Source organism: Electrona antarctica, assembly GCF_951216825.1.
Source record: "Electrona antarctica genome assembly, chromosome: 4".
Classification (NCBI taxonomy): domain Eukaryota; kingdom Metazoa; phylum Chordata; class Actinopteri; order Myctophiformes; family Myctophidae; genus Electrona; species Electrona antarctica.
Window position 1 is genome coordinate 47,834,517 of NC_136809.1, and position 23,989 is coordinate 47,858,505.

General features: G+C 42.6%; 1 protein-coding gene across 6 annotated transcripts in view; it reads right to left on the reverse strand.

Annotated features, from left to right (window-relative positions):
- Positions 1–6,953: 6,953 nt before the first annotated feature.
- The window catches only part of rbfox2 (RNA binding fox-1 homolog 2), a 38,068-nt gene continuing 21,032 nt past the window's right edge, over positions 6,954–23,989 (reverse strand). For 2 of the 6 annotated variants that reach the window (XM_079498089.1, XM_079498093.1), the window contains 11 exons: positions 23,434–23,634; positions 22,949–23,107; positions 22,244–22,297; positions 21,962–22,054; positions 17,288–17,387; positions 16,818–16,883; positions 15,294–15,507; positions 14,427–14,472; positions 11,088–11,182; positions 10,458–10,539; positions 6,954–10,052 (listed from right to left, as the gene is read on the reverse strand). In XM_079498089.1, the coding sequence (XP_079354215.1) occupies positions 10,008–10,052; positions 10,458–10,539; positions 11,088–11,182; positions 14,427–14,472; positions 15,294–15,507; positions 16,818–16,883; positions 17,288–17,387; positions 21,962–22,054; positions 22,244–22,297; positions 22,949–23,107; positions 23,434–23,634 (1,155 nt within the window). In that variant the 3' untranslated portion in view covers positions 6,954–10,007. Of the gene's footprint in view, positions 10,053–10,456; positions 10,540–11,087; positions 11,183–13,729; positions 13,767–14,426; positions 14,473–15,293; positions 15,508–16,817; positions 16,884–17,287; positions 17,388–21,961; positions 22,055–22,243; positions 22,298–22,948; positions 23,108–23,433; positions 23,635–23,989 lie in introns of those variants that run through there. The other 4 variants (XM_079498092.1, XM_079498090.1, XM_079498091.1 and 1 more) reach the window with 4 other exon arrangements.

Sequence of the window (23,989 nt, forward strand, 5' to 3'; positions counted from 1 at the left end):
ATTGCCACAACTCCGCAACGCAGCGTCCGATTGCGGTCAAACTGTGCATGCCTATTCCCACTACTAGGCTGAGGAAGAAATGCCACTTGACAGTTTTCAAATCAGCCTCATGGTGGCGCTACAACAGACCAAGTCGCGTCGCGTCGCGCACGCACACGCGCACACACGCACGCACACGCACACACACACACACACACACACACACACACACACACACACACACACACACACACACACACACACACACACACACACACACACACACACACACACACACACACACACACACACACACACACACACACACACACACACACACACACACACACACACACACACACAAGGCTCTGTGGTATACAACCTGTTCCGGATATGAGATGACACCACTACCAAGCACAATGAGTAGGCTATACTAACGGAAGCTAGAGGTGACCACAATCTTTCATGATCTCTCGAAAGTGACACAATCCTCACGACTGTCCATTATGAAGAACCAACACCAAGTAAAAGTTAAACTAAAAGCACTAAAAGCACTTTGACAAAGATTTGCACTTTACAAAAAAGAGCAGTACGGGTAATAAATGGAGCAGGATACCTTGATCATACCAATAACCTGTTTTTAAAATCTTATATTCTAAAGTTCCCAGACTTGGTGAAATTTAAAACTGCACAAATCATGTTTAAAGCCTGGAATAAATGTTTACCTGTGAATATTCAAAATAATATACATGTTTATTATGTTAAAAATCACACACAATCCTATCCTCCTGGTGGAGACCTGTGCCCAGAAGGGCACTTTTTCTAGTTTTAACCTGTGACGTAGCCTTGAAAAGTCAGCCAGTAATCGTAACCTAGTTAAATGTAAGGTTACCACATAAATGTAGTGGACTAAAATACATCAAGATGTTTGGTTGAAAAAGGTCGGCTGATATATAAATTTATTTAATACAGTTCAGGCCAAAAGAAGAATATTGATCTGTCCAAGGCAAGCGCTCTTGTTTGTTTCATAGTGAAAGATTGTGTTATGTAAGGTAGCCATGAACAGAATGTCTCTTCTGTTTTTATCCTTAAAATTAGGCTGCTTTACCTGAAGTACACGTTGACAGTCTTCACCTTTTGATCCCCGTCGGGGATTCCCCGACTTAATCTGGAGGCCAGAGGGAGCGTGAGAATGAGCATGTCAGAGGGATTAGGAGAGGAGTATAAAAGGGGACAGTTGGTCAGAGAGGAAAGACACACACAAGTGAGCCTGAGACCAACCACAAGAATCTATTGCTACTGCAAGTGCAGGTGAGTTGAAACTATACAACTACTACCCAGGCTGTAGCTTATTTGGCTGATTAATTAGCTAATTAATTGCTTGCTGACCTCTGATGTCTCTGCTGCAAGTACTTTAGTTTGCTCGCCTATAACTGTGCTCTGTATTGACTGTTTTTAATCTGTTGTACGGCGACCTTGAGTGTCCTGAAAGGCACCTTATAAAATAAATGTATTATTATTACTTGCTTTGTCAAAGGATGTTGAATATTGAGTTTCAGCAAAAAGGACATTGCTGCAAAGCATTGTGCAAAAGATGGCTTTATATTCAAAAGCAACTGGTTCAGTAATCAGTACCCTAACATGAAATAATGGGTTTTTGAGTGGTGTAAACCACTCCTACAACTGGCTTTGTTAGTCTGTCTGTCTGTCTGTCTGTCTGTGCGTCAAAAAATTTGCATGGTGCATTGTGATTGGCCGGAATGAGACATTACGTCAGTGACCACAGCTGATCAGGCTATATAAAACCTTTCACCACTCAGTTCACACGGGTGTGATTTTTCAATTACAATATAATTATATTTTTTAAACAATATAATTTCATTGCTAGTGTTGGTTTCATTATGTACCATAATACCACCCTGTGAGATTAAGGTTTTGTTGATAAAATTGTTCAGTGATGTGAAGTCAGACATGTCAAGATGTATCAGGATTTTAGTCATTTACTGTTCTGACACAAAATCATACTAAATATAAACGTTTGAGCATGCCGAGGAGAGTGTATTAGAATGTTTTCATGATTACTGTCTCGTTTGATTATCTATTCTCAACGCATGAAACATGTCATGTTAATTTCCATGTGTCATATAACTGAAAGGGAATACTTGCAATATATCATTGGACAGTAACGATGTAGGCTGACACTTTCTATGAGCCCTTAACTATAATCCATAATCCAATATATATACCTTCATTGTCTCCACCAGGCCGAAGGCATGGGGAGAGAGTATGTTTTGCACTCCGTCCGTCCGTGTGTCCTTCCGTCCGTCCGTCCGTCCTTCCGTCCGTCCGTTATCAGCTAATCTCCGGCACCGTTGGCCCGATCTATGCCAAACTGTGCACACACACTCCCTGGATGCCAACGACGAACCTCTGCCCCACATATTCCTCAACGGCCTGTTATAGCGCCACCATGAGGCCGATTTAGGCAAAACACATTTCTGTAGATAACTCGTACACATTTTATCCATACATCACACAATTCGGTATACACTATCTCCATAGTCATGTGATCAACACGGATCTGCACCATTTCCCATCTTCCATCCTGATTGGCTAAGATTTGCTTCCAAAGCTCACATGATTGGTCCGTTTCGAACAAAATGCCACAAATCACAAACACGGTGTCCAATTTCCATGAAATTATACACACACATTTCCACTAGGCCGAGGATGACATGCCACTATTTTTTCCCCCAAATCAGCCTCACGGTGGCGCTATAACAGGCCAATTCCTGTTTTACCTATAACTGCATCGATCTGTATACAACTTATGTATGCGCACTCCCTAGAGGCCATGGAAAAACAGTTTCCCTGCATCCCTCCACATCTGCCGGTTATAGCGCCACCATGAGGCCGATTTCTGCAAAACACATTGTTTATGTTAGTCGCACAGATTTCATCCAAATCTCACGCAAATCGGTACACATGATCTCTGTAGTCATGAGATCAAGACGAGCCTGTTGGATTTCTCAGATTCTACACTGATTATCTAAGATTGCCTTCCAAAGTTTTCAGGAGTAGCCCGTTTTGTACAAAATGCTGCACATGTCCTGCTCATCCAGAATTCTATCCTCAGAGATGCTATGAGTGATCTGGCTCTGCATTTCCTCAACAAAATGAAGAAAATTGTTGCAACAAACAAACAAACAAACAAAACAACATGTTTATATTATTATGCATTATTATGCATGCATAATGATTTTTGAGTGGTGTAAACCACTCCTACAACTGGCTTTGTTAGTTTACGTGTCTGTCTGTCTGTCTGTCCGTACCAAAAAAATGAGCATGGTTGCTATGGTCACCCAGTTCACACGGGTGTGATTTCTTTACGTCAGACCACAGCTGATCAGTCTATATAAGACCTTACACCACTCAGTTCACACGGGTGTGATTTTTTATAAGATATAAGCCTTAATAATGCAATATGTCTTGATGATATGTTTAAATACTTATAATAATATCAGGCCATGTAAATTGTTTGTAATCATTCTGCCCATATTGCATGAAATGCTATAAAGTCTTATGAACGTCAAGATGTTTTGAAGGTATCTGTAACACATTACAGATATGGGCTTCACAACTATAGGTTGCAATAACCCAATCTGTTTATACTTGATAGATGATGGATACTTAGTAAGTGCTGAGATCTTAGGCGTGTCCATAGGACAGTATATGTTATTATTATTATTATTGAGGGATTATGTTGTTAGTGGTTGACAGATCCTCATACAATACAAATATGTAATACAGTATAGAGCCAAGTTCACAGACATGACATAAATAAACATAAAGCCTTATGTTTGTTTGCTCAGTGTATAGCCACATGTTCTGGATCAATAGCTATAAATAGTACATTTCTGTCAAAGCCTCAGTCAACAGTTTACCAGAGCTCTCCTGGTAGACACGTCGCAGTCAAGGGAGGTCAAAACGGGATAAGATTAGAAGCAGATTGAAAATGTAAGTTTAGTGAAGACTCTTCGACATGAGCTAAATTTAGGAATTAGATGAAATGGTTCCAAGATGTACCCTCGGCTAAAACTAATCTCTAAACCAAGGTGCAAAAATAGACAGAGATTAGGCTAATTTTACAAAGAGGGAGCCAAATTGGAGCCGTTTGTATAACAGGTGCTTATGGAGTTATACATGACAGCTTTAGTCGTTAATTTTCAACTAATCTGAGGAGATTATCGCTCTGGTACTGAGCCAGTAAACAATTTAGGGTGGGGTGGTGGATAAACAAACAATCATAAATACAAGATAAATACAAGAAGGAAACAAGAAGAACGATGATTGAGGAAAAACTAAATTGTCTGTTTTTTGTCATTCTTTCCTATAGCAACTGAAAAGAAATGGCAGACGTCGCAAATCCCGCCGACAAGAAGGCTCCCCCAAAGTTCAAGCAGAGGACCACCCGCACCTTCAAGAGCAAGGCCCCCAAGCCTGGCCAGAAGGGGTAAGCTGGAACCTAAGCAGTGGTGTAAAGTAGCTAAGTTAATTTACTTATGTACAACTTTGAGGTATTTGTACTTTACTTGAGTATTTACAATTTCCAATACTTTTAGTAGTTAAAGTTAAACTGGTTTAATATTACAACTGCTTTGGATGGGGAACCTAACCTGTCCACCCTTAGATGTTACCAGTAACATTTTCTGTGCCGTATCTAAAGTTCCAAACATATCTCCACACCATCCATATCCATGCATATTGTATGTAGCCTATAGGCCTATTGTAGTGGTGGAAAATAACTATGTATATATTTTCTCAAGTACTACTGTACTTAATTAACATTTTTATATTTTACTGGAGTATTCCCAATTTCCAATATTTCTACTCCACTACATCTCGGATCCTATTATTGCACTACATTTATGTGAAAACTTGAGTTACTAGTTAGGTAAAACGCCTGCGGTCTCCGAGGCTACTATTGTAGATTTTGATTATTACCAGTAAGACACCCTAAAGGGCGAGGCCGCGTGCACTGGCCATATATGGAGCGTATCTTGAGTGTACAGGGTGTGATGAGGTCAGTTCAAGATATGGAATGTCACGTGATGTCATGATGACCTGGGCACCCGGCTTGCCTGGGGTGAGCGACGGGGATTTTAGTTACGGTGACGTGACAGAGTGACGGGGATTGTGGGTTAGGTGTCAAAAACGCAAGGTTTCATAGTTAACTGCGAACTCTGGTCGCAACAATATCTTGATACTATTGATGTCCCGATCACGTTTTTTGGCTCCCGATCCGATTCCGATCATTTGAAAATGACGTGATCGGCCCCGATTTCCGATCACCCTGATCCGATCAGGACAACCCTAAACATTTGAGTATTTTGGACTTACAGTACCACTTTATTTCTCAGCAAAAACTATTTTATACAGCGTCTCTCTGGCCCCTTTTCCATCAGGGTTGAACCAGTCCGGTTCTTTTTCCCGCCTAATATTGAACCAGTTTCAGAATGTTTTCCACTGAACACGAATTGGTTCGGAACCCTAAAAGCTGGTTCGGAACTGGAACCAGAAAATGGCCGCCGGTTCCGTGAAAGCACCACGGTTCCAAGAATCTAGAACGGAACAGTTCTAGAACCAAAGTTATTTTGGTGGAAAAGGGGCCTCTGTCTCATTGTACTGTAGCTTGCTTCTATACTCATGATGCCTCTTTTATCCAATCAGATTCGGGGATGACATCCCCGGCATGGAGGGTCTCGGCACAGACATCACAGTGGTCTGCCCATGGGAAGCCTACGGTGACTTGGAGCTCAGCGACCTGGCAAAATATGGAATTGTTTAGAATCCCTCCATCCTCTACTACTGCTACTTCCCTGCATTCATCTTCCATAAACTGTCCTCCTCCCCGTCCCCTCCAGGGCTGGACACAAAAAACTTTGCAGGACGAACGACATGACACCATGATTACAAGGCACTGTTTTGGTGCACATGTGGACGTTTTGGACACAATTTGACCTCCATTTGCATTCAACAGCTATCCTGAAAATGTAAAGCTGCTTATTTTCCTGTCTATATTTTTTGACTAAGTATGAGTGTTTGTTTTATCGCGATATCACAATTGACTATCCTCCCCCCTTCTGCCTTTTCCTTAACCCACCCCCGCCAATCAATTTTTTTTTATGACCGGTGAATGTAAATGTTGAAATGAAATTAATAAATGTTCCTATATTTTCCCAAGAAACATCGCTGAGGTCTTCTTTCCTGATTATATATGTACACAATGCAGACATACACGTATTTGGATATTTTTGAGTTAGAAAAATAAAATAGATTACATAATTTCCATATAGGCTACATCACTGGTTCCCAAACATTGAGTCGGGACCCATTTGTGGGTGTGAGTGAGGGGGCGCTCTTATCATCATACATCATCTCATTCTGGCCAATCACAATTTGCGTCTTCACTTGTGTCACCAAAGTTTGTGTTTACACAAACCCGGAAAGCTGGGTATAGGGGGGGCCAGAGCCATAGAGTAAGACAGAGTTACGATATTGAGGGGGTAGAAAACAGCCCGGTCACGTGGTTCATGTACTCGCGCGAGCCCATAGACTCCAATGCATTCCGTAAACTTCCGTTTGTCCCCATTCAATATAGAAGTCCCATGAAGTGAACGGAGTTGACGTAACTCTGTCTTGCTCTGGGAGGGGCTAGCGGGCCAAAAAAAAAAGTTAAATAATTGTATACATTTTAAAGCAAACAAAACAAAACAACTAAATTCCATAATAACACAGCGTGAAGCAACAACAAGTTTGGGGAAACACTGGGGTAGGCCTACATGACACACTGGGTTCCATTTAAAATAGACTACCAGACTAATTAAAAAGAAATGTAAATGTAAACATAACACACTGTATTTCAACTACATAGATTACCCAAATAACAAACTCAACGCATTGTCACAACAAAACATTTTATATAAAAGATTTTATATGGACATTCAATAACAAAATAACATAATGGCAGTCAAGGGATATAGACATGACAGAAGGGGAAGATTAGTCATTGGGTTCCATAGCGACTATGAAGAACAACCACATTGCTAATATAATACAATGACGAGAACTGTGACAGGAAACTGCCTACCCCACGGTCTCTGGGGAGGCCATTTGCTGTCAGCAGGCCCTTTTTACTAAACGGCACTGTGCTCTTCATAATTATAGCTAGCATTAGCATGATGAAATAGCTAGCTGCCTATCATTCTCTGGTGTATGGGATTCAGTGGTAAAGAAAAATGCAACGCATGGGTGCTGCTCATAAGTCAAATCTGAAAGACACAAGATCATGCAAAACCATTTTCAAACTACAAGTATCACTCATGCTGGTTGTCCATGCCTTCAATGGCTCAAGAGTCCATCTTTGTATATTTTGTGTAGCACTTCTCAAGTTGGGGACTGGGACGTGGAGAGACAAATTGCATCTTTGGCTAGAGTTACTTTTTTTTCCTTTCCCCTCCATGTTTCAGATCACATTCAACTGTAATACACAAATATTAAAGAGTCAAAGCAACTAGTTTAACAAACCCCAGCAGCACATGTACTTAAAACAAAGAAAAATACCTCTTTAACTGTCTTTTAAGTGGTAAACACGCAAGGCAGCAATGAGAGTAAAAAGGAAAATTGAGAAAACACGAAAATCATCAATTCTTGATACTCAATCATACCATGCTGAAATATCAACCGTCGTAGGAGTGAAAACACGTTCAGAAGTTGTAAATCTGCTTCAAAATGAGGCTATACCTTCCAAAAACCCTGGAGTGACCAAACTGTCTGAGCCAACAGAATGCACTATTGAAATGTAAGGAGTCATTAAAAAAAAAAAAAAAGATAAAAATAAGTAACTGGCTTCAGCCCTTGAGAAGTGCCACAAGCCTGTGCTCATTCATGCTGAAGGGCTCTGTCAACTGTAAACTTGGAATATGAATAAAATGATAAGGACCAATGTATCCATCCATTTGTGCATACATTATGTTGAATAATTCAACCGCAATGCCAGCCATACTCAATACCATTGACCAAAAACTAAACCAAAACAAGTGGGGGGGGAAAAGAGTCTGGATTGACTGCATTTTTGGCTGAGAAAAAAAAAAGTAGTGTAGTGTCACATGCATTTCATGTTTTCTTTCTGTTTAACTGCTAAAGGTGTCCTCTCTGCCAAAGAACATTAATCAAAAATAAAAATAAAAAGTAATTCTTGATGAATGAAACCTTATTATTAGAAGGAACAACTCTTACAGTTAGAAAAATAGAACATGAAACTTAAGCGAGGGGGAAAACAGCAATAGGATCATCAGGGATCATGATAATAACCACAATAACAAAGATAATATACTTATACACAAGCAGAAAAATGTGCTTTCTACAAATCTTTGGAACCAAAAACAAAACAAAAAGGCAAAAACAACCACATTCGGAAATAGAGTATAAGGATATAGAAATATGCACAATAGTATCATATTTTGCATTTAAATATTTTCTACTGACTCGTATTGATGGAATCTCTGGTTCAGTACGTGCTGACAGCATGTCAACTATAATAATCAACTAGTTTTGTTTTTCAGGAAGACTCACTTCAATGTTTGACTTGCTCTAGGAAAGATGGAGCAGGTGGGTTAATCCGAAACAATAAATCTCTAAATTAAATAACTCAAGGAACGGCAAAGAATACTTAAACCCAAACGGTCATGGTAATGATCTGGTAATGGTGCTGGTATGACTGAGTCTAAGCCTAACATCAGCTAAGCAATGAAACACTAGTAATAGTCTGTAGTGTTTGTAACGGGTGACGTGCTCTGTGGTGATTACACATGGGGTACAGTCTTGTGCATGGAAATTAGAATGGAGAAGACAATAATAATATAGTAATAATGGTCATAGCAATGTATTCATGAATCATATCCACATGGAGGCCATGTGATTATGGCCCATGCATGATGGAGAGGGCCTATTGTAGCACGATATCCCCAAGACCTATACGACTCCCCAGGAAAAACCATTGAAATGTTGGTGTACTAAAAAAAAAAACCCACAACAGCAAAGTGAATGCTGAGTACTTGAGTCAATAATCATAGTAATAATAACAATAACTGTGGCATAACAATTTGGTAACTTCTCGACTTTAAGCTAATTATCTTTGCATATTGTAACAATTTAATTTTTTAAAGTTTCACCATTCCCACAAAGAAAACTTGAGGTAAGGAACAGCTCTACTAGCCTTTCCTCCTTCAGTCTTCTTCAGTGATTTATATGCAGTTATAAATCATCGCCACCTTTTCTAACCTCAGTCTCCTTATGTCAGAGCATTACAAGAACGGAACTCCTGTCATCAAACTCAACCGCCCAAAGGGGAATTGTAAAAATCCACTGGTGGACATTTGAGCATTTAAAACGTCCGTGACTTGCCATTCTGATTTCGTTCAAACGCTGCAGGCTGCGCCTGCCTTCAAACGCTGCCTTCGATGTCGTTTCTCGCTCTCTTTCCTTCTCTCTTTTTTTATGTCATGTTTGTGAGGTCCACACATAACTTGGCTCACTCTTTTACGCGGTGAGGTGACGGCTGTTTTTAGTGTCTGTGGTCCATGCACCAGTTACAGCTACTGGAAGAACTTCTGGGCTCCATCCGGTGTCTTGTGCTGCCGAGTGTTGAGGGAATAACGAGGGTGGGAGGGGGGCGGGGACTATAATACAGCCGTGCAATAGATTTAAGTCATTTTATTATTATTTTCCGTTTTTTTTTAATATATATGTTGAGCCCAACAGTCTTTAAAACAGCATTCCTTTATTTTTGTAGTAGTGTATGTAAGAAAAGGGTAGGACTGCGAGTAGGGTGGGATCTGAAATATCTTGATCGCAGTAGACTCCATATAACCCATAAAAAGGGCGTAGTCCACCTCCAGGACAACAGAGGGGGCTCTTTCAGAGTATTTCAAATGGAAGTGAGAGGAACTCCTGGGATGGTAATGTCTTTAGTAGGGGGCGAATCTACTGTAGCCCCCCCTGTACAGTGTGGCCTAGAAAGGAAGGGAAAAAGACGAGCATTAAATACGTACTGTATACAAGTAACAATTGCAATGCTCAGCACATTTACGGCCGTTATGTATACAGTTGGGTGCCACCGATATTGTCCCTTATCATTTGACCCATCCATCTAAATCCTTCAGTTTGCTGAAATACATATTTTCACGATTTTTCAAAAATAGCAGACCTACAAGCTCGTAGCGCGCCACTCGGTGGCGCGCTATGAGCTTGTAGATCTGCTATTTTTCAATAGCTAAATTATAACAATGTTTAAAACACCAAAAGGGGTTCCCGCCCAAAATGGGTTAACTGTCCTTTTGCGCAGATCACGCAAACCTCAGCAAAAAGAAAAGGACAATATCGATGGCCTCCAACTGTAGGTTGGACTGCAGACGTACCATGGCTCCGACGCCGTAGGCAGCAGCTGTAGCTGGGTTTAGCGCGGCGTGGTAGGGGTCTGTCGTATACACCCGTCCATAGCTAGGGGGGAAAACAGGCACAGTGGAAAACATCAAGCCTCCAGAAGTTCAACGAGATCTTAACCGTAATATGATAGTTCATACTAGTTGATATTATTGGCATTTCAAGATAGATTATTATGTCATCCAATATCACTTCAAACTTTGTAGATAACCTTGCCGAGAGTGATCCTTAGCTTTTGAGAGTTTAAAATGAATCATTGTATGCTCTCAAGAGTTAAATTATTGTTAAACATCTGCATTACTAAATTGACAAGAAGTCTACACAATTAGAGAATGTAGAAGAATTGTTACTTTGATCAACTTTGCCCATTATCTCTCCTATGGTACCAACATCAATACAGCATGGAATTGTGAACAAAATCCTATCCAACAACAACAAAATATTCTTAAATCTTGGGTCTGAGGGGATAAATCTCAATGGTGGTCAAATGCCGAATAAGTAACGGACCTTGGTATGAAAAGGGTTGACATTGTTTGGGCCGTGCAGAGAGCACTGTGAACAGCTCTCACTGTGAACAGCTCTCACTGTGAACAGCTCTCACTCACCTGTCACTGTAAGCTGCCGCGGCGGCGGCGGCCGCTGCCGCTTGAGGAGTCGCTACGGCGGTCGGCTGGGCGTAACGATAAGCTGCGTAGCCACCCTGAAGCACGGGAGAACGAGAGAGGAGGGTGAACGATGGCGGTAGACCGGGAGGACGTGGCAGAAAAGAAAATATATATAGTACAATATTCTTATTAGTGAAGTCTATCGTGTCACTATAAAACACAGAATAGTGGTTAATCTAAAAGGGTTGTTATAGTGAGAGAGAGAGGAAACTGCTGAGAAGAGAGCTAGAGATTAAGAAGCAGACTCTGCAACATGTTGGCTAATCTGGTGCATTATGGCATTCACAAGGCTGTATAGCTCAGGCTCTGTGTCGATCTCTCCCTCCATGATTCATCTGGAATCATTTATTTGTGGTTGCATATAACAGGGGTTCTCAACGTTTTTGGCCGGGGACCCCCGGAAATGCTTTGGCAATATCTCGGGACCCCCGCCCCGCCCCCTCCCGACCCCCAATATAAATTGACTGCTACAATAACCTTAACCCATTTTGGGCGGGAACCCCTTTTGGTGTTTTAAGCATTATGTTATAATTTAGCTAATGAAAAAAATCTTTTTTTTTTTTTTTAATAATTTGGGGACCCCCTAAAATAATTTGGCGACCCCCCGAGGGGTCGCGACCCACGGGTTGAGAACCCCTGGCATATAACAGTCAAATGTGTACAAAGGTTTTACTGTATGTGCATGCGTAGAGTGTGCTACAAGTAGCATACTGATTTTTGTATACTTGTTTTTTTTACATTTACATGAAGGAAGAGTGTTCATAACCTTAGCAGTGACCCTGACCACCCCCCCCCCCCCCCCCCCCCCCCCCACACACACCCTTCTGACAACCTAAACACACCGGAGAAGAGGGGAAGGCATATGGCAAGGTGATTGTGTCATTATTTTAGCAGCTGATGAACCGACAAACACAAAAACTACAGATGTGAGGAAGAAGACAGTCAGCCAATCTGAATAAAGGAAAACACACTTTCACACACACACACACCCAGCAACTAATCACTGAACAGCATGCGTTCCCAAACACAGAATGTATGGAGTAGTACGACACACACACACACACACACACACACACACACACACACACACACACACACACACACACACACACACACACACACACACACACACACACACACACACACACACACACACACACACACACACACACACACACACACACACACACACACACACACACACACACACACACACACACACACACACACACAGCTAAGGGAGGAGGAGGGGAGGGAAAGGCAGAGAAAGGACTGAAAGAGGAGCTATAAAGAAAGTTGCTATAAAATATAACAACATAAGGATGTAAGAAGAGAAACCTAAAATGGGGGGGATTTACAGGAGGAAAATAAGGTGGAAGGATGGAGGAAGGGGAGGAGGAAGGCTTGTAAGTGCAGTATGTGAGCATGCCGACATTGATCCAGTTAGCATGCCACAGGTGAACCAGGTAGGGAGATTCCGAGAAGGGGTCTGAATCAACTACTGTTGAGTGTCTGAATCATGACCTTGTACCGTCTTAAATTACCATTTTTATTATATTTGATCTAAGTCTTACTGCTCAGTTTTCAGTGAACATATCAAGTGTGAAAGAACTTATGTCATACTGGCAGTGGCATCAATTTGCCAGGAGCATTTTGAGTCACAGTATACAGTATGCAATGCTTGACGTCAGAAATGGCCTCAACAAAAATAAACTAAGTGGGGTGACCGCCACGTCCTGGTGTGAGAAATGCTATGTTAACATGGCCTGCTTTTTCCAACACGTTTCCCCAAATTGGCCCAGTTTTGGAGACTTCCATCATTGTTCAGTGTCATGGATTTAGAAGGCACATTTGCAATGTCTTCTCTAGCCATGACATTGAAATCTGAGCATACTGTGTGAGGAAGAGCGTGCAAAATCTAGTCGCCTTAATATACTACACCAAACTATGACTGAGCAACCTAAGTCGTACTTTATACTTTCCATGTTAAAAAATAAAATAGCTGATCTGCAAGCTCACAGCACGTTGCATTGTGATGCATTGTGGATTCACTGAATATTTTCACCATTTTCTTTATTTTTTAAAACATTTATTTGATTTATAGCTTTGGCTATAATGACATGCCCAAAATAGGTGGTGACTTGGATACGACTCAATGTAAACTCTAAAGTAATACATACTATACTGGGTGCACGGACATGGATTAAACCTAAAACGTTTTCTAAATCGAGAGCTAGACTTCATCCATCTCAAACAGTAAACTTTTAAGCATACTGTAAGCTTTTACAGTAAATAATATACATGCGTCTATCTAAACTGCTATTTCGTCAAATTGAATTTCCATGCCGTGTATTCTTCTTTCAGCCAAATTTAAACTTAACCCAACCCCCGCGCTCCCCCTTCTGCAACTCCGCAAATATCAGATACCAGTGAGTTAGTAGATATAAAAAGACAGAGGGGGAAAAAAGGCATTTCAATCTCAAGATGGTCAACAATGTCTAGTAGTGGCACACAGTCAAGTCATCGGAGACGAGGAGGAAGATGCAGCACACTGGCTCTCACACACAGTGACTCAACCCTACCTGGGGCAATCTGCCACTAATGTCCTGAAACACTAGTCTACAGAGAGAACAGAAACAGCTATTGTCAACCCGGTCTCACACTCTTCAGTGAACCCCCCCCCCCCCCTCCACACACACACACACACACACACACACACACACACACACACACACACACACACACACACATATAATCACGGTGGTGCACACCCACAAATGCATGGAGACAAAACCATAGAGCAGTACATGCAAAGACACTGGTGAAAGTTTTGTGCACTAGACATGATGTGGAGTATTGCTAATTTCCAAATAGGTCAGGTCGTCTATGTGTGGGATAGTGTGTAGCTTTTTCCCAAGATAGTGCATGTGTACACAGTAGTAAAAACCTTAGTCAATTGAACTCTTGAGTGTGTAACATGGAACCAAAAGGACCCTCGCAGGTCCATTTGGTTCCATTTTGCACACAGAGTTACAAAGATGGATTAACAGAGGATGTTACTGTGTTTTAGAGCTTAACAATGGGCTTTAATCATTTAAAAAAGCTCTAATGATTAACATTGATTCATCATGAATGCATATCCTTTTGTAGTTCTGCTCCAACTCTATGGGTTTGTTGATCCATGCCGTCTCATATACTTGAATACTCGCAGACCAAAGGGGAGACGGAGGGAATGAGTGTGGGAGACAGAGAAGAGCGAGAGAGAGAAAGTATACTTACATAGAGTTCAGCTGCACCATAAAAGCCCTCCTGATAGGCCATCATACTGAGTGGGAGAAGAGGAAGAGGAGGAGGAAGGAAGGAAGGAACAAAAATAGGGTGGTGGTGGTGGTAGGTGGAATGTAGTAAAGGAAGAGGGGGGAAATGGAGGGATGCGCCACCATGTGGCCATTGAGGGAAGGACAGAGTGAGGAGGGGGGTGCCAAAAAGGTTGTGAAGAAAGAAGAGAAAGGCAAGGTGAGATTATTACACACCGTGCAACATGCAAGGCTAAATACCACTTCTTTGTTCAGGAAAACCCTTGGGGTCCTACTTAAGTCAATAAAGCCACACCGGTTTGAATCAAAGATATCTTTTTTGGTTAAAATAAGTGTTAAATAGCTCTATATTCCTATAGTAATATTATATTACTATAGGAATATATAGCATTATAGCGATTTAATATCTAAACCAAAAACAATATAGTTGTTTATTCAGTAACAGGGATTTAATTGGAACACACACGTTTAAGTTAATAAATTATCTTATCTCGATACAATTAATGTTGAACGGTTTTCCCCTTTTTGGAAATGGTATTTCAATTTAGCATACAATCAATGGCATTAATTCAAATCACCTTTTTAAATATTAAAAACACACCATGCACAATTCTACAATCCTAGTTTGAAGTAGGTGAAGACATGCATTTAAGGAGGACGTCTGAATGCATAAGATATGCGTCTGAGTTTGCTTATGTGCTATGTGTGTGTGTGTGTTCTATGTATTTGTCACTACTTTCCGTGTGTGTGTGTGTGTGTGTGTGTGTGTGTGTGTGTGTGTGTGTGTGTGTGTGTGTGTGACTGTGTGTGTGTGCATGAGCGTACTTACCCAGGGTAGCCGGGGATGGCGGCTTGCGGTACAGCTGCTCTGACAGCACTGTACACTGGCCGACCACGACCACGGAGGTGAGCTCCCCGAAAGCTCGCAACGTTGTTGGCGGCAGCGGCTGCTGCTGCTGCTGCCGGGTACGGAAACCCTGGGACTACACCAGAGAGAGAGAGCCCAGAGGGCAGTGACGTTAGAGCCTGATGATACCCTGGGACTACACCAGAGAGAGAGAGAGAGAGGGAGAACATAGGACAGTGTTAGAGCAGGGGTGGGCAACTGGCGGCCCGGAGGCCACATGCGGCCCCCACCTTCACTTAATGCGGCCCGCATGTTAATATCAGAATAGCGATATAGTATTGATTTCAGCTGTTACAATTCCAAATCCACTTTAATTACTTCATGACTAGTATTAAATGACTAGTACTTAATGACTAGTATTAAAATGTTAGTCTTTTTTTGTCCAATTTATGTTAACAGTTCAGAAAGTTAACATAACTATAACTAAATGCATTTGAAATTCAATAATAAAGGTTACTTTTCAGGATTCCAATTCAAAAATAGCAAAAGATTATTCAGGTTTTCACATGCATGTTTTGACATGCACAGTAACATGCACTGTGGCCCCTCTGGAGTGAGTGTGGAAATATATTGGCCCTCTCTATCCAAAGTTGCCCACCCCTGCTTTAGAGGAAACCCTGGGACTACACCAGAGACAGAGGGCAGTATTATGCGTGTCTTAAGTACCAGGTCTTATTACTTAACCTAAGACCTGGAGGTGTGATCAATGCCATTTGGCTATTCTGAGTGGCCAAACAGCATTGACCACGCCTCCAGGTCTTAAGTTAAGTAATAAGACCTGGTACTTAAGACACGCATAATACTGCCCAGAGAGCGAGAGAGAACATAGGGCAGTGATGTTAGAGGAAACCCTGGGACTACACCAGAGACACAGAGAGAGAACAAAGGGGAGTGACGATAGGGCAGAGCACAATTTTGGCCGTGGACGTGTATACACGTCCTTTATATCAAAACCGCGGGGAACCTTGGACATGTATAGGCGTCTTTAGGTCTTTTTTTATTGATGTAAAACAAAAAAACTTCCAATAATTTGTTGGTTGGCCTCACTTTCTGCAACAGTACTCCTTGCTGCCGTTCACTTCCTTGTTTACGGCTCATAAAGAATGGCTCGTATCTCCTAATCTAGGGAACTCTCTGTGCTTTTGACCAGATGGGCAGATCTGACTCAGCATGCCTCTCGTTTGGAATATTAATGCTTCTAGAGAGACTTCAGTGTGACCACCGTGAGGTAAGAATGGAACATTATGCCTCCCGGTTTTGGTGGGGAACGGAAGACAGGGCTTTTCAGAGTTAAATCTCCCATATCTGCTGGCACTCGCTTAGTATGTAATGTTTTGGACATTGGGCGTTTTCCACCCGACAGACGATATACAGTATATATATATATATATATTAAAATGTATGCACATTGCACAATATAAAACTAAATATGAGTATTTATTTTACCTGTGTAGAGCTCAGGACTGTACATGGCTCCAACCATGGAGCTCATGGGGCTCAGCTTCCATCCAGCTATGTGCAAAAAGACAATTCAACTCCCAACATTAATTACGAAGATAAAACAATCACAGCAATATCATGGTTCGTTCCCGGTTTGAAGCTATTGGTTTATTAATCTCTAAACTGATCTCTAGCATTTATTTTATTGTTTAAATATTTGCCAATCAATGATAGGGCAAACTTGAGTGTGTTTTTGTGGGTGTGCGCTTCGTTCTCAGCCTCTATGAACAAAGCTTCGTTCTCAGCTTATGAACAAAGCTTCACAGTAAAGCAAATTCCTGTTAAAATATCACTTTGTAACCCCGAGTGTACAAATGGAACGAAAATTGACCCTTTGGACAATCTCAAGAGCCGAGGTAAAATAGGATTTGACCTGTGTATGAACAATCAATGGTTTTAAGAATTGTATTCCATACATAGAGCGTTCCCGTATGGTAGAGTGGCGAGCCCCTCTCCGTTGGAGAACGGGGTGGTCATCTTCTTGTTGGTCATCACTCTGGCCGTGGCGTTGTTGACCTGGGCACCAGAACAAAACAAAGGGTTAAAATGTGCAAACTCAATTCCCATCGAAGCGAACGACGATGCCGGCAGGGATATAATCCATAAATAACTAAAGGCCTGTGTCTTATGCTGACTGTGTGAAACTTAAGACGGACACATTGTGCTTTTTAAAAGGTTTTCCTCTTTCAATCAATGCTGTGGTACGTCGTATACTGAGATGTGTCGTTTGTCTTCATTATTTAGAGGTTAACCACGTGAACCCTAGCGTCGCTATTCTGGGCATGTCATAATAGGTGCAGTGATGTAAATAGGGTGCGTTTTGCGTCCCAAAACGCACTTTATAGTTATGGGACGCAATTCACCAACAGCCTCTGCGTCCTGTGGACGCAACTTTATCCTGGCTGAACTGAAGACTATGGCACTCTAAGGTGAACATTCGGAGAGGAAATGGACGATCTACAAGCTCACAGCCCGTCGCGACACGCTGTGATTTTGTAGATCGGCTCGTTTCAGCGAAGAGATCTGGTGGTGTGGAAGGAAAAGAACGGAGGGGGCCAAAGAATAGACCCTCAGGGGACCCCCGCGTCGACAGAATATACAGGGTTTAAGTGGTTAAATATGTTGATGAGAATAAAATGGTACTGAAGACGCACGCATGCACTTCTTTAGAGGGAAAAAAAGACATTGAAAACGAGGATCCTGTGAGTAAATCAGGCAGTTTTGCACACATATAACATAACAATTGACGTACGGAACAAAAAAACTACAACAAACGAACAACAACAAAAAACATTTCAGATCAAAAGGCATTCAAAAATAAATCCAAGACCATTCCATTGCTACCTTCAAAAAAGAGGGAAGAGAGAGGGTGAAGTATAAGCAGCAGATTCATCGTTGAACATCAATGCAACATCAATTGATAAAGAGTTCATAAGACAAAATTACACACGGCCAATCAAGAGCGCATCGCATGACCAGAGCCAGAGGTGAGCAATACTAGCCAATCAGCAAGCATCGGATGCAGCAAAGAGACCAATCAAAAGAAGTTTGCAGCCCTCCCAATTAAATACACGTCATACAGAAAAAGGGGGAGGGAGACGAAGACAGACACACAGACAGAAAGAGAAGGGGATGCAGGAAGAAGATGAGCCAGTCCACACTGAGAGACGGGGAACACATACATGGTGGCAGGAGGAGAGAGAGAAAGAGCAAGAGATAGAGAGAGAGAGAGAGAGAGATCGAGAGTGAGAGAGAGAGAGAACGTGAACAATCCATCCAAATGTGCAATTCCTCTAATGAAACGAAAATGAACATCCAAGATGCGATACAAAACACACAAAAATACATCGGACCATTTGCCTAATTTGGATCTATTCATACATGAGCGAGAATGGTGCGATGGATGAATGAGCCAGAATGATGAAGAGAGAGACGGAGAGAGAGAGGAGAGGAGAGACAAGATAAAGAGAGAGAGAGAGAGAGAGAGAGGATGGAGGATGCAAATATCATTCCTCAAAATCAAATGAAAACCATGGTTGTGAAACACTGCCATCATTCTACATCAGTGTCACACTAGAAAGAGAACTAGAAGCACACAAACACAGCATCCGAAACCAAACTCATCCAAAAGAAAAGCACTTAAAATAATATAAATATATCAAAAAGAAAAGACATCTGCCCGTAAGAGGTTCTTGATGTTTTAGGTGCTGCTACGGATATCGTTTTATGCATACTAATAGTTTCTTGCTACTCTCAGATGCACATTTCACTTTACATTTGAATAGAACATCAGCTTTGAGATGTGATTCTATGTGTATGTCCTATGAGGAATGTTCAGTACTACTCTATGACATGTCCGCTGGGCCACGGATTCTCCAAATGGCAACGTTTAGACAGCCATTGCTCTACGACTGTCCACAGTCTGCCAATCGGCACAACAGCACACCATTACAAAAGACGAAAAAAATCATTATCCTCTCTCCATTTAAAGCTAACAAAGCATTCATGCTTAAGCATGCTGTCCCACTAAAAGTGCACAAATGCAACTACTGACTAATTAAAACAGAGAGATGACGTAAGACTATATGACGTCATACAAATGACGAGAAAGAGAATAAACCATGCAGGATACAGCTCTGGAATTATATGCTTAATAATAATGCAGTTAGAGTGATTGGAATGAATGCATACAAGTGGTAGTCACAGTTGTTGCACTTGCAGATAGATGCCGTACATTCAGTTATGTAAGTGGCCTTGACAATGCCATGCGGTCAATGGCTAATCTCGTAATCACCGTTACATTCACCACCTCCCCCAATCAATCTCAGGATTAGCCAATCAAGATCCTTTCCAATCAATCAAGCCCCCTCTGCAGTCCATTTGTGTGTTGGGTGAATTGTATTTTTATTATACTTGGGCGAATGGGGTGGGGTGGGGTGGGGGGGGGGGGGAGGGCGGGGAGGGGGAAGTCATTCAAAGATGATGCCATGTGTACACAACTTACCGTTGCTGGGGACACGGCGTGAGGACACGCGAGCAGTTACCGTGGAGACTGACAACAACAACAACAACATACAAAAATCATCAGGGAAATAGAGAAAATATATGTAAGAAAAGAAAAAGGTGAACCGAAGGGAGAAAAAAAGATAATAACAAAAAACAAAAACGAGGTAATGAAAAGCAACCCCCACCCTGAGGTAGAGAGGAAGTGATGTCACAGACAGGTCACGTGTCAACAGACACCTACTCATATCAAACGATCTAACCGCTCGCTACGGCTTTAAACTCACTACATACACATGAAGAGGGGAGAGTCGATAAAGGAAAACAAACAAACAAATCGGTGAATGTCAGACACTTAGGGGAGTGTAACGTTGGGGGGGGGGGGGGGGGGACACTACCTAACATTATTATTCTAATAATTTACCAAATGAACACACTACTATCAAACACTGTGGCCAATAAATGTCCTACTTCAGTGAACAGTAGACAGCGGAATGGACAGAGAGCGAGAGACGGAGAGAGAGAGAGAGAGCGAGAGAGAGAGCACGATAGAGAGAGGGGGATTGACAGTCAAGGAGGTTCACAAATGTGTGTATATGGGGGGACGGAGACGGACACACAAACAGGGAGAGACAGACAGACAGAGACTGGCATGGAGAGAATGAGTGGACGGAAATGGAGAGGAACCAAAAAGCAAGGAAAAGGAGAGGGAGAGGTAGACGACGCCATCGACATTATTTTCACTCGTTCCGTCTCTCCCTCCCTTTCTTTCCTCCCTCCTGTATTTCTCGGACACAGCCACGCGTGACGTGTACATTCCCACAGACACACAAGAGAAGAGTGCAACACTTTTCAGAGCATGCAGAGGAGCTGAGTAGCAATGTAATAAAAGGGCAGAATTCAAAGCAAATGTGTGCTGTTTTTTTAATCTTCAAGGCCAGTTGGAACTGAAATCTGAGGACATGCTGACAAATAAAACATCACAACAAAAATGCACCTCCTTGAAGCCTAAAAATACCCAGTCGGTGACGGTGTTGCTCCCTGAATATTAGTGATTTTCAAGTGAAGAACGTGACACGTATTTTTGACCGTGTCATGTTGTTAGCTTGAATATCATTCATTTTGGGATGACCGACACAGTTGCGCGACAGGGTAATAAATTAGGCTTGAGAGTTTGATGTTTCTTTTTCGAGAGCGATGGATGCAGGTGACGTGAGAGCAATTAATCAACCATACAGCACATCTGAAATTAAACGACCCAGTCTACGAAGCATCAAAGATGACACCACACTTCTCAGGGCAGACTCATTACCAAGTCTGCCTGGAAATACCATGTCATGCAGTCTCTGAACATATCAAACACTGACATTCTACCCCGATGGCAAACCCTAAATATTAAGGCAAACTGTGAATTCCAAGACACCATCCGACCTAGATCTCATGAAACATCCATGCAAAAAATATCCTCTTATTAAAAACACCAGCAAGCATGACTTGTCAGAAGAAAATAAAATTGTTGCTAGTGTTGTCTTACCAATAGTGAATACAACCATAAACCAAAATTCATCTTGATCATGGAAGAGGTGGTGGTGGTGGTAATGGAAAGAGTGCAGGTAAACGAGAGAAACATAAAACAGATCCTACATGCTGTGATGTAAGCGGATATACCGTCAGCAACCGTGTCAAAGCTCTTTCATAATGTCGGCCATGCCCTGTTTCGTAGCCACACACCACCCAGCATGCTTTGCAAACCAGACCCACGAAGCTAGAGAGATCAAGGTGCAAATGGACAGCCCAACAGCGACGACATAACAACATAAACATCAAGAGGAAGTGGCGTCAAACCAGACATCTCTGTGTGAGGTACCACTGCACCATGCTATAGTGAAGCCAAGGGCGGGGGGAGGGGAGGGGTGGATGGGGGGGGGGGGGGGTGGTTAGAATTGAACACGCACAGCCGCCCCGGGAAACCTTCTCACAGGCAGAATCAACCGGAACAAACTCATTCTCACTGTTGGATATGGAGGGAAACAGAGGAAAATGGCCACCGTTTAGAGGGGGAAGGGGGGGCCTGGGTGGTGAATTACCTCGACTTTACGTCCCTCCACCAGGGTGCCATGAAGCTTCTCTCTGGCCCTCTCTGCGTCGATACTCGTTTCGAATGTGACAAAGCCAAAGCCCTGGTAGTACGAGAGGAGAGACAGACGACATGGACAAAAGAAAGAGGGGTGAGCAAGGGGCTGAAAATAGCAACAAAGCCCTTTGCACTGCAGTGAACGATAATTAATAATTCATTAGCTGTGGAGTTGCATAAATCAATCGATACACAGTTAATTATATCAAGTGACACATTTACAAGGAGGCCCTACCTTGGATCCCCTCTCGTTGAAAATTATCTCCACGTCGAGAATTTTCCCATATTGCTGAATGAAAGAGAGAAAGAAAGGGAACTTTATAAACACATTGGTACATTTATACCATCTCTCTCCACAGGGTGTCAGTATTGTACATCACGTATAATCTGGCATTGATACAGCTTATTCCACCATGTCTATGCTGCCTCTGCACTGCAGTACAACAACACAGGTATTCTTCTGAAATGTACAGTGCCTTTTGGAACGTACAAATCCAACAGTGTAACGGCTCCGACACATTGAAATTGCTTGATCTTCTTGATCTTGAGCTTCAATCAAACATTTTATTCAATTCTATGTAAATTAAGAGTTAAACCTGGTCATTTAAGAGTTAAACCTGGTCATTTAAACGGTAACCGGAATGCTCGGGTGAGCATTCTAGTATCCATTTAAACAGGCAAACCAAAAGCATGCAGTCTTTCAGATGTGGGCCCGGTGGTAAAGACAACTATGCATCCCCTAGGCACAAGGCTGAGGCCATGAAAGGGAGGTTGGTTTAAAGAGGGGGCTTAAGACTTTCCTTGTCGAAAATAATCTCCAATGATCTCTGATCTGATCACTAATGCCACTTTCTCACGGGGAGAAGAGAGAGTGTACGTGGAAGTAGAAGAAGAGGGGGGGGGGGGGGACACCCCCAGGGCTGCCTGCGTTATTACAAACCCCAAACATCTGCCGTAGGTCGGGGTCTCTGAAGCGGAAGGGGATGTTGGAGACGTGGAGCCGCTTGGGGGTCCCTTTGTCGTCGTCGTCGATGCTCCCTCCGCCGCCTCCTACCGAAACGACCACGGCCTGGCTGTCGATCTGGGAAGACCCGTCCGACTGGTGGGACAGAGGTGGAAGTGATGAGGAGGAGGAGGAGGAAGAAGAACGGGTAGAGAGAGAAGGGGGAGGAGGGCAGGGATTGAGAGAGAGAGGGAAGGCCCGGCATAAAACCACCGGTTCCTAAACACTGGCTCGGGAACTATTTATGGGTCACGGACACATTTGTATGGGTCTCTTTATATTTTTGATTTCTACATTTTGTTTTTAATTATTATTTCAAATTATTATTTCCTTGACATGACAATGTTTGAGAACCCACTGTATTACACATTTTGAGGTACGTACATTACATGGTCCCCACCCCCACACACACACACACTCACTTGGGCACTGAGGCTGATGGTGGCGTTGGCGTTAACCGAGCCCCCGGCCTCCAGGGGTCCCTGGACGGCCCCCGCCGTGTACAGGCTGCCCCCGTACTCCAGGGCCAGGCCGTTCTGGGGCGGCGGTGGGGGAGGAGGGGGGAAGGTGGAGAACTGCGGGGGGACGAGACCCTCCTGGCCGCCAGCGCTGTCCTGAGAGCCCTGGAAGAGCAGAGAGAGAGAGAGCGACAGACAGAGAGAGAGAGAGAGAGACAGAGACGGAGAGAAATAATGAACGGTAAGTGACTGGCTGGCGATATTCCACAGTCTCATTTACTGAGCATCACTATACTAGGCCACCCAGAGACCACTTTCTCATGAGTTTCAGCCTTAGAGTGTTACAGGCATGGATATTACATTTCCATTCCTCTCAGATTGTGAGACTGTGTGTGTGTGTCGCCTCACATTAAATATTCACTACAGACACATCTATTATTGAGGGTCAGGAACCTACATGCATTGTACAATAGTGAACATTTGATGGTGCGCTGCACACACACACACACACACACACACA